Below are 13,499 nucleotides of genomic sequence, written 5' to 3' on the forward strand. Positions count from 1 at the left end.
TTATGAGTCCATCGATGGTATTTTCAGGCAAATTAGTTCAGAGGGGAGCAGAACTGTGAGTTTTGTGCTGCGCCGTGAACTCCTCACTGTCAGGTGTATGTGAGTGAGGAGATACGTGGTTGTCTATACCCTCCCCAGACTAAATAATAGCGGTTGGCAGTAACAGGAATTATATACAGTACATGGCGGCAATTGACAATGACTAAATTGGGAGAACATTTTAAAAGAACAAAAACTGAAAAACTAAGAAAAATGAAATATCAGACAGAGAAGCTGCAAATATTAAGGTTTAATGAAAAAAAGAGTTGAAATCTGATAATTATTCCAAATTCTAACGAAAGGTGATATGCTTTGGAAAATGGTCGACAGTTACCGTGAATCGTAGTCAATGGTCCAGCCAGACCCCTGTAGCGATTAAATTAATCTATATATTATAGTATCATACATAATAATGCTACATGTTTATGATAACTACTGTTCCGTTCAGCTACTATATACTTATATCGTATATTGTCTTCCTCTCTCCCCAGTGGAAGCCGGAGGAGGCGACCCTACCTGTACAGGAAAAGAGCCATCCACCGCGGCAGGCCGGCCTACTCCTACTCACTGGAGGAGGCCCAGGGCAGCATCAGGGAGGCCTGCCCACCCCCGCCTCTCAACCCCTCTAACTCTTTCATGTCCAGGAGGGAAAGGAGAAAAAGGATGACCATGTCCGTGTGGGAGCAGAGGACAAGCCAGCTGCGGAGACAGCGCCAGATGTCCAGCCGAGAGGTCCTTTTCAGCAGCAGCGAGGAGAAGGACGGACCTCCCACGTCAGCCCAGTCCGTAAACCCACTGTCAGCAGTGAACAACAAGGGCCCCCAGCACAGCCCGAGCTCGGGTAGTCTCAAACGTCTGGCAGACCCCGTGGCCTTGGCCTCACCAACCGCGCCTCAGCCTCCAGGCTCTACCACGGCCATCGATACGCCCCTGGATGCCAGCCGTACAGGTGACATGCCCCCCGTACCCCCCGTACCCCCCGTGTCAATGTTACTGCCAGAGTCATCGGATCCCTTGTGTCTCTCCCTGCCTGAACCTCCATTGTCCATCCCAGAATGCCCTGATGCAGAGACCACCCCAGAGGCCGGGAAATTAGGCGTCAAACAGAGCCACAACCCGCTCAACAACCGCCGCAGCCCCAGGTTGAACGGCGAACGGCGGCACAGGGCGATTAAGAAGATCAGACCGCCCAGCAACGGCGACACCCTGACCCCAGAGACGGGAGGAAACGGCGGCGTCAGGGCAAACTGTCACCAGGGGTCATTCCCGGGGGACGGGAGTAGTTCGACCAGTCGCTCTGTCAGCAGGGAGAGTAAGAAAAGTCCGGGGGAACAAGGAGACAAGGATAAGACAGAACAGAAGGAGGGACAAACATGTCAAAATGAAGAGTGCAGGTCAGTCACATCGTCACCCACTAATCAAACTCATCCTTTTTTACTGCACCTTTCTTGTTTTCCTTTTCATATTAGAACATCATTACACAACACAGGGGCACAGCACAGTGTTCATTAAAATTTACCCTTTTCACAGCAGACATTTTGACAGGTCAACACAACTGAAGGTAGTGATGTTAATTGGCTTAAGTCTTATCTTACAGACAGGACCGTCAGTGTTGGTATCGGTGTCTTCCACCTCTAGGCTGCATTTTGGGCGTTCCTCAGGGTTTGGTGCTTTGTCCTATTCTGTTTCTGTGAAATGTCCAAAGCAAAACTAAAAACTGAAATACAGTACTTAAGATACAGGCTACAGCACTGACTCCTCCAACATGCAAATTATAAACTATAGCTTCATACTCCTACTCAAGTTTAGAAACCGCATTACTTGATAGCTACCCCACACTAAACAGCCACATCAAATCTCTCATACAGTGTACTCTGCATTTAAGTCTTTTCTTGAAACGCATTTTCATAGTCTAGCCTTCCTGTGATCCTTCTATCTTTTTCCATCACATTTGTTTTATGTTTTATTACTGTTTTGTTTTATTGCTTTACCTTTCTTTTTATTGTTTTAATACTACACTATTCTCTCTGAACCTCTGCCCCAGATTTTTCACACCGGCCTGTCATTTTGCAAAACTATTTTTAAAATATTATTCCTACTGATTTTGTTCCAAAATTATTATTGTTATTTTGTTTTAGTATTACTGTGGTTGTGTTTCATTTAGGCTGTACTGTACTGTACTGTACTGTACTGTACTGTACTGTACTGTACTGTACTGTACTGTACTGTACTGTACTGTACAATATAAGCTGTCCATGCTGGCACACTGTAACACTTAAATGAAACACATCCCCTTCTTATCCTTATGGTATTTTTCTCTCTGGGTGCATGCAGACTGAGTGGCCAGGCACAGGGTGAGGACCCAGACCTAAACGTGACCAAGACGCAGGCTAACGCCCCCTGTCCTCAGAACCAGGAAGACCCCCCTCAGCAGGCAGACCTCCAGGCAGCTCTCCAGCAGACCTCACACCCCGGTGTCCAAGAAGACGTTAAGATAGACAAGGAGACCGACCACAGTGCTGCAGTTTGTCTAGAGCGGGATAAGTCTCAGCTCAGCAGCAGCGTTATCGTTGACGTGCCCAATGCACAGTCATCTATGGAGCTCTCCACTCTCTCAGGTACCTTAGTGATAGACCGAAGTGATCATTCAGTCAATCAGTGATGTTCGACGGCTGAAAACGCTGAACACTGTTTTGCCTGTCGTTTCTCTCTTTCGATCACTCGCCTCCATCTCCCTAACTCATTCTTACTCATTCACCTCCTCCCATCGCACCTTCATCCTCCTGCCTTCGTCTCTGTCCCCTGCTGTTCCATGCTTCCTCCTCCTCCTCCTCCACCTCTCCTGTCCTCCTCAGTGAACAGTAATGACCCTGAGGCCTGTAAGTCAGCGAAGGAGGACGCGGAGGAAACCAAGGCTGTTAACACCGTGACCCCAGACAGCATGTTCATTTTTAAACCTGACAACCCGTAAGTGGCTGTCACACACATACACACACACACGCCTTGTGATGTACCCGATGTCCTGTTATCTCCTCCAGTCTGTGTCTCGCGAGTGTCTTTTTCAGTAGAGAGGACCTGTTAAAGTGCATTTGTAGATGAATAGGTAGAGGACTGAGTTTTTTTTAAAGAGACTATATGAAAACAAAGTTCTGCCAGTGTGTGAAGTTTTTTGGCTGGATCATCTAGTTTGGCTCCACTTATGGGATGATCCCAGTGCCTTCGTCTGGCTTTATGTGGGATGTGTTTGAAGCAGAATGTGCACTTTTTTAAGGGCCCCAGGTGGGCTTTCAGGTACCAATCAAAACAAAAGGCCACGTGGCGGAGGACTAATTAAATGGTAAACTGAACTCACACCATCTGTCATGTTTGTTTTTCAAATGTGACACAAGCCTTTGCTGTTCTCCACACGTCATGTGACTAGGACGGTACCAGGCACCGTACACGAGTGCACCCTAGTGACTAGTACAGTACTGTGCAAATTATGTCATCAAAGAGGGAAATGTTCTTTGTGGAAAATAAATGAAAACACAGAGACAAACACACAGCCTGTCACGTACTGGTACTGGTGAGGACCCAAAAGCAGGACAGCCAGGCATGTAGTGATCAAAACCCATGGTTGGGTGTTTTAATAAACAGCAGGTGAACAGAAAAGGCCAGAAAATACAAACTAACTAATGCAGTGACACCAAACAATGACTCCACAAAGACTGACTGGGGAACAAGACTAATATAACATGAGGGGTGATTACAAAGCAGATACTGGGGCAAACAGAAACATAGAACCAAGAATACTAGACCAGGGAACAAAACATAGACATACAAGACCTGGTCAAGACAGGCAAAGTCTGTGACTGTGACACAGACACACACACAGGTCTTTCAATCAGGGAATCCAATACCTGCACGCCCCAAACACACAGAGATTCGGTGAATCCTCCACAGACCCACGGACAGACATCCGCGGTTTTACAGCTCTCAGAACCCGTTAGCGAATGCCACTTGGCACTGCACCCCCGGGTCATCTGCAACACACGCCAAGTTTGAGGTCAGTCGGACGGACAGCCCCGAGTTATGACAGACACACAGACAGGCAGACAGACATAGAGTCCGTGTATTTATAGATGGATGGATGAATGGCGGACCCCCCATCTCAAAATATTTTTGTTCCAGGGACCCCAGATTTTTTTTTAAAAATGTGTTAAAAATGTATAGATTTGCACACATTTTCATGTTTTTTTTCTCTAAACAGTAGCATACTGTATCTACAAGCTCATCTATGAGCTTGTAGATCTGCTATTTTTGAATAGCCAATTGACATCTAAAGTGACACAGATGCGTTCCGGGATTGAATGAGATAAACATACTGTAAAGGACAAATTCAGTCATACAGTAGTGTGTGTAACATGTACGTCTCTCCCACTCCTCCAGGGTTCGACGGGCCTGTCACTATGTGGTGAACCTCAGGTACTTTGAGATGTGCATCCTGCTGGTCATCGCTGCCAGTAGCATAGCCCTCGCCGCTGAGGACCCTGTGGCCACCACCTCCCACTGGAACAAGGTGTGTTTGTGCGTGCGTGCGTGCGTGCGTGCGTGCGTGCGTGCGTGCGTGCGTGCTGCGTGACCAAAATTCCCCACGTGGATAGTAAAACTGGAAGAAAATCGATCTGGTGTTCTGGTCCCCTTGAGGAAAAAGTAATTTTTTAATATGGTTAAAAAGGATATTTAGAGTTTTGATTATACTGTAATTATGAAGAGATTCAGCTTGTGGTTAGGTTTAATTTAGGTTGGGCCAGCAGCTTTAGTCATAATGAAAAATCTAATGAAAACACTAAGAACAAACGCGTGTGTGCGTGCATGCTGGTATGAACATGGATGGATTTCTGTGCTTGTACGTGTGTGTGAGTGTGTGTGTGTATGTGCGTGCGTGCGTGCGTGCGTGCGTGCGTGCGTGCGTGCGTGCGTGCGTGCGTGCGTGCGTGTCTTGACTTGTACATGTGCACTTAATGCATGTATCCCATTCCCTCAATACTTGGACGACAGACCGTAATATTAATGACTGAATCTAGAGATCCCCTACTGTTTTTGATTCGTACATTATCTCCTTCTGATGTCATTCTCTTAGCCCCTGTGGTAAAAATATAGTCACTATCAATTTGAAACCTGGGGTTCTTACCCATAGATACTGTACCTCCCGCTGTGTAGATAAAGTAGTTGAAAAGTGAATACATCTCCTTAAATTGCTTTGCTGCGGACCCCTGATGTGACTGAATTGATGACTATTACAATGATGGGGATTGAGACAAATGAAGTAAGGGATACAATGAGCCTGGGTGCGTCTAAGCAGAACACATCCAATGATACTTTTTCATGTTCTCATCAGCGGAGGAGATTTGTCATTGCCACCAGCAGCAAAGCAGTGAAATAAATGAAGGTCACACAGATACAATAATTGAGCGAGCACTTACATGCTCACTTTCTGTCTCTCTTTCATGCTGTTTCACTCTCTGATCTAACAGGTGCTGCGGTATTTTGATTACGTGTTCACTGGAGTCTTCACCTTTGAAATGATAATAAAAGTGAGTAATTATTAGTTACATTATTAACTTCAGAACTGTAATATAATCAGTTCCTCTGATATAATATGGTGTATGTATTTTACGTATACATAAGGCAAAGACTTGAGCCCGACCAATCCCAATTTTGTAGAGACCATAGCCCACGATTATCGATGTTTTGAAGAAAAAGAAATGTAATGCAATTTATTAGGTTCAAGCCACAGTACATCATATATCAGAATCACTTCTGCTCAGACAGAACCTCATTTGTGTTACATTTAACATTCAGAACCCCCCTTTTGATATTTTGTATTCAAATCAAAGTTAGGGTAAGTGATAGTATATAGTATAAGCACTATACTTTATTTTATTTAACCACTTAAGCACCACTTTAACCACTTAAACTTTCAAAAATATCCTAATTACTAGCTCACAACGCGTTGTGAGCTTATGCCCAAAATCAGGACGGCAGGTTGAAAGAGGTTAGAAATCAGGTCACATTGACTGCAGATGTCGTCCAAAAAGTCAAATAAATGGACGATATATCGTCCGGGCACTAGAGCCTCCAAGTATTCATTGCATCTTACTTCATCGTCCACAGATGATTGACCAGGGTTTGCTCCTCCATGATGGCGCCTACTTCAGAGACCTGTGGAACGTTCTAGATTTCATCGTGGTGATTGGAGCACTGGTGGCCTTCGCTCTTACGTCAGTCACATGGCTTGGTTCAAAATGCACACACTAACTCTTTGCAGTGGTGGAAGAACTGAGTTTTTTTTACTTAAGTAAAATTTGCCATAGCACAACGTCAACATTCTCTGTTACAAAAGGCCTGTATTCAAACTTTTACTTGAGTAAAAGTTAAAAAAATGGCATCTAAATGTACTTACAGTACCAAACTAAAAGTAGTCATATTTTTAAACATTAAGTCAAAACTTTTTCAAAAATGGCTGATCTACAAGCTCACAACTTGTCTTATCGTGAACCACTGTGACCTTATAGATCTGCTATTTTCCTATAGCCCAAGTATAAAATAGGGTTTTGTAATAATATTCTAAATCTGTAACAAGTAACTAAAGTTGTCAAATAAGTTTTGTAAGCAGTAAAAGTTGCAATATTTGCCTCTGAGGTGTTGTGGAGTAGAAGTATGAAGTATTGAAAAACAGATATTCAAGGAAATAATACCTACAAATATTACAGTAGTTGACTAAATGTACTTACCGTAGTTTCTTTCCACCACTGTCTCAATGTAATCAGTTGTAGGTCAGAATGTGTTAGACATTCACTGTAAATGAATGTTCCATGCCATTACAGTGTGTTACAGAGTGACTGCGTTGCCTTCATCCTATCTATATGCAGCTGACCTTGCCTTTGTGTTGACGGATTTATAACTATTGATATGCGTGTCCTTCTCTCTGCCTTTTTGTCTACATCTGTGGATGGTGGTCCTTTGGGAATGACTGGCAGCAATGTGATCGGGTAAAACCACAAGAAATCTACCTTCTTCATTATGTTCATCAAACATGTACAACATTAAAAAAATATACTGTAGTATTCTGTCATACAACACAATGGCACGAATTAAGCGATGGAAAAGTATTGTGTGCACACAATAATACTCCAAGTACTAAACAGTACTAAACACAGTAGTGTTTGTGCACTTGGTCAACTATCTAAACAAGCCTGTACTGTAAGATTAACTATAGAAACGTATAAATACGTTTCTGTGAAATAAAATAGTGAAATAAAAGGGTGTCCACTGTCTTCGGAAATGCAACAATAATAATGTAAGCTGTAATAACTATAAAACAGCTGTGAAATTGTATGATGCTAACTGTGTATGGGTTTCCTTCACAGTAACAACAAGGGACGGGACATTAAGACCATCAAATCACTTCGAGTTCTGCGTGTTCTCAGACCTCTGAAGACTATTAAGAGACTTCCCAAACTCAAGGTCAGTGAAGTCCATGTCCATTTACAGCAATCTCTTCTGTTAGCTTTCCCTTTTTTTAGTAATTTACAGAAACCTTTTTCCTGCAATATGAACTACCAGTGTCATGATTATAGACAGTCTCATATTTCCACTTGTGTGTGTTTTAGCCTTTAAGTGTGCACAGTAAAATCCTCTTTGTTAACTCTGGGAATACACAAATCCTTTTGGTTACATTTGTGCACTCCCAAGAGTTACAAATGGATAAATTAACACTGTGTGGTTTATCATATATTTGATCTTGACAGGCTGTTGGTATTCACTTGTGCATACACATGAACGCACGCGCGCGCGCACACACACACACACACACACACACACACACACACACACACACACACACACACACACACACACACACACACACACACACACACATACACCAATTCACTCAACACGTCCTCTATTCTGAGGCATCATTTATAAATCGGGTATGAGAGAGAGATCTTACAGTACATCTAACAGGTAAGATGAGGTGATAAAATGAGACATGAGCATGAAGACATGCTGTCAGGTCTGGCGTCCGCAGATATCACACCTAGTCTGCCTCTAGTGAGCCGGGAGGGGAGGGGAAAAGAGAGAAGGAAATAAGAGGACATGAATGGAGAGGAGGATTAGAAAGGAGAAAGAAGAATAGGAGAGGATAAAAGGAGAGAGGTGCAGCTGTCAGTGAGGCAGGAAATGAAATGGGCGTATAAAAGAGAAAACCGTGTGAGGGAATGTGATAACAGGTGCACGTCAAGCAAGCATGACTTATGCGGAACATTCACGTGACGAATCACATCTACATTTTATGTGGACTCGTTGCAAAGATAGACGTTTCAGAGCCACTGAATGTAAATATCACTCAGGAGAATAGTACAGTCAGGGAACAGGTTTTATGGATTCTAAAGCTTGGCCTTTAAGATGTGATGTACTTTCTCTTATCTACAGCACCTTGGTATAGTTGCATAGTGTAAATAGTCATAACCCATTCAATGCCAGAACGCATCTGTGTAATTTTAGATTTATTTGACTATTAAAAAAAGCAAATATACAAGCTCATATTTTGCAAACCTTTGAATATATATATTTTTAAAGCGAACATTTTTAACTCAAATATTTGCTACTGGGGCATCCCTTGAGCAAAACCTTTTGAGAAATACATATCTAAAAATGTTTTATAAATCCTATATCAGTGGTGCTCCAACTTTTCCATGTCAAGGACCCCCAAAAGGAGCGGACCCTCATCTCAAAATATGTTGTTCAAGGGACCCACAGAACCACAGATCAGAGTTATATTTTTGTGCTTTAAAACATATATTCAAAGATTTGCAAAAAACATTTTTTCAAAAAATAGCAGATCTACAAGCTCATAGCGCTATGAGCTTGTATATCTGCTATTATTGAATAGCCAAAGAAATCTTAAAATGACACATACGTTCCCAGTCTTAATGCATTAAGGAATTCAATACTGAGAGCAGCATTCTTGTGGCTCGTTAAGGTTTTTTTGGCGTGGCATGGTTTTTATATCTTACCCAACTTGTTAGAAAAGACCTATTATTGTGTCGAAACGTTGGTAAAATAATAATAAAAAGTTATTGCATCGTGGCTACGAGCTGTGCAACCTCTTTTCTTTGAAACAGATGCAAGGAGGAAGCCATCTGCTATGGCCTTCACCAAATCTAAATACTTGAATGGATTTAAATCCACAAGGACACCAGAGAATATTTAATAATTTAACTACTTTACTAATGAACTTTTTAGTAGAAAACCACAAGTACAAAGGGCTTCCTGACCTTACCCTCTCCTCTCATCCAGGCGGTGTTTGACTGTGTAGTCACGTCTTTGAAGAACGTCTTCAACATCCTGATCGTCTACAAACTCTTCATGTTCATCTTTGCCGTCATCGCAGTGCAGCTCTTCAAGGGGAAGTTTTTCTATTGCACAGATGGCTCAAAGGATACAGAAAAGGACTGTCAGTGAGTGCACACTTGTCTACTTTAAGACATGCAGTCTCTTGCCTGCCTGTCAGTCCACCCAGGGTTCCATTTGCTGGGGGGATGGGGCGCGAAATCCATGCCTCTGCTTTTGATATGTCATTAATTTGTTATTGCTGGTGGGGATTTGTTTATTCTGGTCAGACTGAATTAAATACAACCTTTTGTAAATGTACACTGTATGATATACTGTTGATGATATCACACTTTTAACAGTTTAATTTGAAATCTACAGTATGTGAACCCCATTAACCCTGGCCCCTATTTGGGTCAAATTTTCAAAAGTTTCTCAGTTTATCAATGTTCTTAATCTTAACATTTCCGAGAATAGCAGATCTACAAGCTCACAACGCATCAGTGTTGTTAGCTTATTGTGTGAGCTTGTAGTCTAAAAGCTAAAAACTCCTTTACTTTTTGCTCCTTCAGGGGTTACTACATCGACTACGGGAAGGACAAGAAGGAGGTGAAGAGGAGAGACTGGAAGAGACACGAGTTCCACTATGACAACGTCATCTGGGCTCTGCTCACGCTCTTTACTGTGTCCACCGGAGAGGGATGGCCTCAGTGAGTCATAGGCACACCACTGGATTAATTATCATTTCATCTGGATGACAAAATACAGTTGGTTTGGCCAAAATGAATCTATTAAGACAGGGAAAGCATCTGTGTCATTTTTAGATTTCTTTGGCTATTCAAAAATAGTAGATATACAAGCTTATTAGCCTGGGTGCCAGCCTGCTTCGCTACGTTCGGCGGATTTTTTTTTCTCTCTGCGCTTCTCAGTCTGGAATGCCCCCGATTGACTCGTCTTGTAGAACTACACTGGAACTACATATGTTACGTTAGGCAACGTCGTTGCTGATTGGATGTTGTTCAAACGAATGACGAATCAAAACGATCACACCGTTTTTTTTGTCCCGCCCCGCACCACAGACCAATCAGAAGCCACGGTAGGTTTCGAACCTTGGCTGCTGTGTCCCGCCTCCTGGAGATAGGAGGCATTCCAGACTGAGAAGCGCAGAGAGAAAAAAAAATCCGCCGAACGTAGCGAAGCAGGCTGGCACCCAGGCTACAAGCTTATAGTGCGGCACATAGTGCCACGCTATGAGCTTGTATATCTGCTATTATTTTTTTTATCGGGAACATTTTTGCAAATCTTTGAATATATATATATATTTTTAAATTAAATTAAATACACATCATTTTGGGGGTCCTTGACGTGAAAAGGTTGGAGCACCACTGATATAGCAACATACTGTTAGGATTTAGAAAACATTTTTCGATATGTATTTGGCCGCGTACCCCCATCTCAAAATATTTTGTTCCAGGGACCCCCAGAAGCAAAGATTGGAGTTATAGATGTTCACTTAAAAAATATATAGATATTCAAAGATTTGCAAACATTTTCACGATTTTTCAAAAAAAGCAGACAGTGCCGTGTAATAAGCTTGTAGATCTGCTATTTTTGAATAGCTAAAGAAATCTTAAAATGACACAGATGCTTTCCCGGTCTTAATGGATTAATGTCCTCTTTCAAGCTTTTAATTTTCATTAGTATTGATTAACACTCTTTTGAATGTTCAGCTGTGTATTTTCTTGAGTCAGTGAGGATGAAAACAAAACATTACAAAAATATATATCCCACACCGTGGAATGCATATCTCGGACAGGACGGGAGGCCTACCAAGGGCTATGTACGTGGTGGGTTGCAGCCAGGACCCAAGGTAGCTGCTTACGTAGCCCAAATGTTATTGTACGACCTACTGTTCAAGAGATACTATAGACCAAAACATAAAACGGGCTGGTATAGTGCCACCATGATGGTGATTTTGAAAATGAGCTTAGCCTACTGGTTGCATAAATGAAAAGCACACACAGACACAGGCAAAAGCACAAACACGATCAACATTTACATGAGTGCAGCGTTAGTTAAATGATGTATGGAGGAATAAAATACAAAATCCTCTGAATGCCAGATTGTCACTGGAACCCACCTCAACCAAATAAACAACACTTCTGAACCTCAGTAGTTTAGACAGGATCTAAATATGATTGATGGTAGGTTGCACTGCCAACAGCAGCTCTAGAGCATGTGCTTGTTGATGATCTTGGCCGAGATCTGCTGCGGCACGTTTGACGTGTTTGAAATTCGCCTGTGCCCAATGCTACTGTAAATTGTCTATGAGCTTAGATATCTGCCTGCCATCTGGCCAACCCATAAGGTAACATCTTCAGACTGATGGCATGCTTAGAGACTCCCAAGATGCGGAGCGGACCTTCAAGCCAAGTAGCATTACTTCTTAAAGGGTCTACACCATGAATTTGAAAAATAATAATAATATTTAATATGTTGTTTATGTCCCTCAAACGTTTTTCAAAAGGTTTGAGCCTAAATCAAGCCTCAGATATACTCATTCCAACTAACTTCTCTCTGGCTTATAAAGCACTTTCACCTGCAATACCACATTGTCCTGTTTGGCACGGGGCGCTATTGAGCCAGTTTGTATGCATGTTATCTCCTGGTTCTGTGTGTTTCAAGAAATGAAAAAAATAAGAAAATGATTTTTTTTTTTTAAAGATTTTTTTTTTTTTTTTTTGGGGGGGGTGGAACTGAAAAACGGGAGGAATTGTTCCCTGACGTGACGTAGGCAGGGGGAACAAATCTGACGGACTGTTTTCAGACCAATTTACATAAAAAACACAGATAGCCTATGAAAGCCTGCATGCTCGAAGTCGGGTATTTTTTGGAACAGAAGAGAGGTGGGGGAGACCAAAAACACACAAAAATGAAGAAGTTAAAAATTCATGGTGTAGACCCTTTAAGTTCTTTCCACATAAATTTGTGGAAAAAATTGCGATGTCACAGTATACTTGTACTGTCACAGCGCTTAGTCTTCTGTTAGTGATCATTTAAACCAGCTGTGCAAGACGTTTCTTTTGATTGTTTTTCTCCATGTTACAGTGTGTTTGACTTTTGTGATGTCAAATTTGCATTCAATTCTTTGTCATTCTTTGTTGTTATTCTTAGTCTTATCCTTCCTTTGCTCCTCCAGGGTCCTCCAGCACTCTGTTGACGTGACTGAGGAGGACAGGGGTCCCAGCCGTGGCAACAGGATGGAGATGTCTATCTTCTACGTCATCTACTTTGTTGTCTTCCCTTTCTTCTTCGTCAACATCTTTGTGGCACTCATCATCATCACGTTCCAGGAACAGGGGGATAAGATGATGGAGGAGTGCAGCCTGGAGAAGAATGAGGTGATGGGGATATATGAGAGGGGGGTAGAACACTCTGTCTCGGTTCCTTCTCTCTCTGTCTGTCACTCTTTTTCTCTTTTTCACCCTCACTCACACATGTACACACACAATAACTGGACCTCATATAAAAGAAACTAAAAAACAAGGCAACCCACTGTAGAGGTGTGCATAATTGAGTCATATGCTGTGCTTCAGTTTGCCCAATTCTTAGCACCCTCTGGTGGACAAATTTGTAGACAGAGTAGCCGACCATACAGACTGACAAAGAAGATTTGTAGGATGATGCATAACATAAAGTGCTGAAACGATTTCTTGCATATGGCTTATTGTGGCTCTTAAAAGTGAAATGCTAACGTTTTCTTTCTCATTTCCAAACTTCAAACACCTTGGCGGTAAGCCACAACCGACCGATAGTGAGGTAGACAGGTTATAGTCCACATGTTAGCTATCATCATGTCACCTAGGTGGAATGTAACACACACATTACAGTGACCCTGGCTGTCTGAATCATGGCTAACTCTGCTCTCCCAGGACTGACAACTGCTGACGGCAGTTTCTGTAATGAGCCTGCAAGTCTTATGGGAAACTCCAGTTTAACAGACCAAAAAGAAAAAATCACATGTAACATACAGACAGAAATCCTTGTAAAAGAAACCTACCACACTGTGAGATTCCTCTGCT

The 13,499-nt window shown here is 42.3% G+C and overlaps 1 protein-coding gene across 1 annotated transcript in view; it reads left to right on the top strand.

The window, feature by feature from the left end:
* The window catches only part of cacna1ea (calcium channel, voltage-dependent, R type, alpha 1E subunit a), a gene marked incomplete at its 5' end in the record, with an annotated part of 151,689 nt that overhangs the window by 121,145 nt on the left and 17,045 nt on the right, over positions 1–13,499 (top strand). Inside the window, 11 exons of the mRNA XM_084066543.1 lie at positions 531–988; positions 1,094–1,433; positions 2,374–2,657; positions 2,895–3,006; positions 4,468–4,597; positions 5,556–5,615; positions 6,196–6,314; positions 7,452–7,548; positions 9,385–9,545; positions 9,990–10,127; positions 12,617–12,818. Coding sequence (XP_083922669.1) covers positions 531–988; positions 1,094–1,433; positions 2,374–2,657; positions 2,895–3,006; positions 4,468–4,597; positions 5,556–5,615; positions 6,196–6,314; positions 7,452–7,548; positions 9,385–9,545; positions 9,990–10,127; positions 12,617–12,818 — 2,101 coding nt within the window. The remainder of the gene's footprint in view (positions 1–530; positions 989–1,093; positions 1,434–2,373; positions 2,658–2,894; positions 3,007–4,467; positions 4,598–5,555; positions 5,616–6,195; positions 6,315–7,451; positions 7,549–9,384; positions 9,546–9,989; positions 10,128–12,616; positions 12,819–13,499) is intronic.

The sequence above is a fragment of the Gymnoscopelus microlampas genome, assembly GCF_963454915.1.
Source record: "Gymnoscopelus microlampas genome assembly, chromosome: 9".
NCBI lineage: Eukaryota > Metazoa > Chordata > Actinopteri > Myctophiformes > Myctophidae > Gymnoscopelus > Gymnoscopelus microlampas.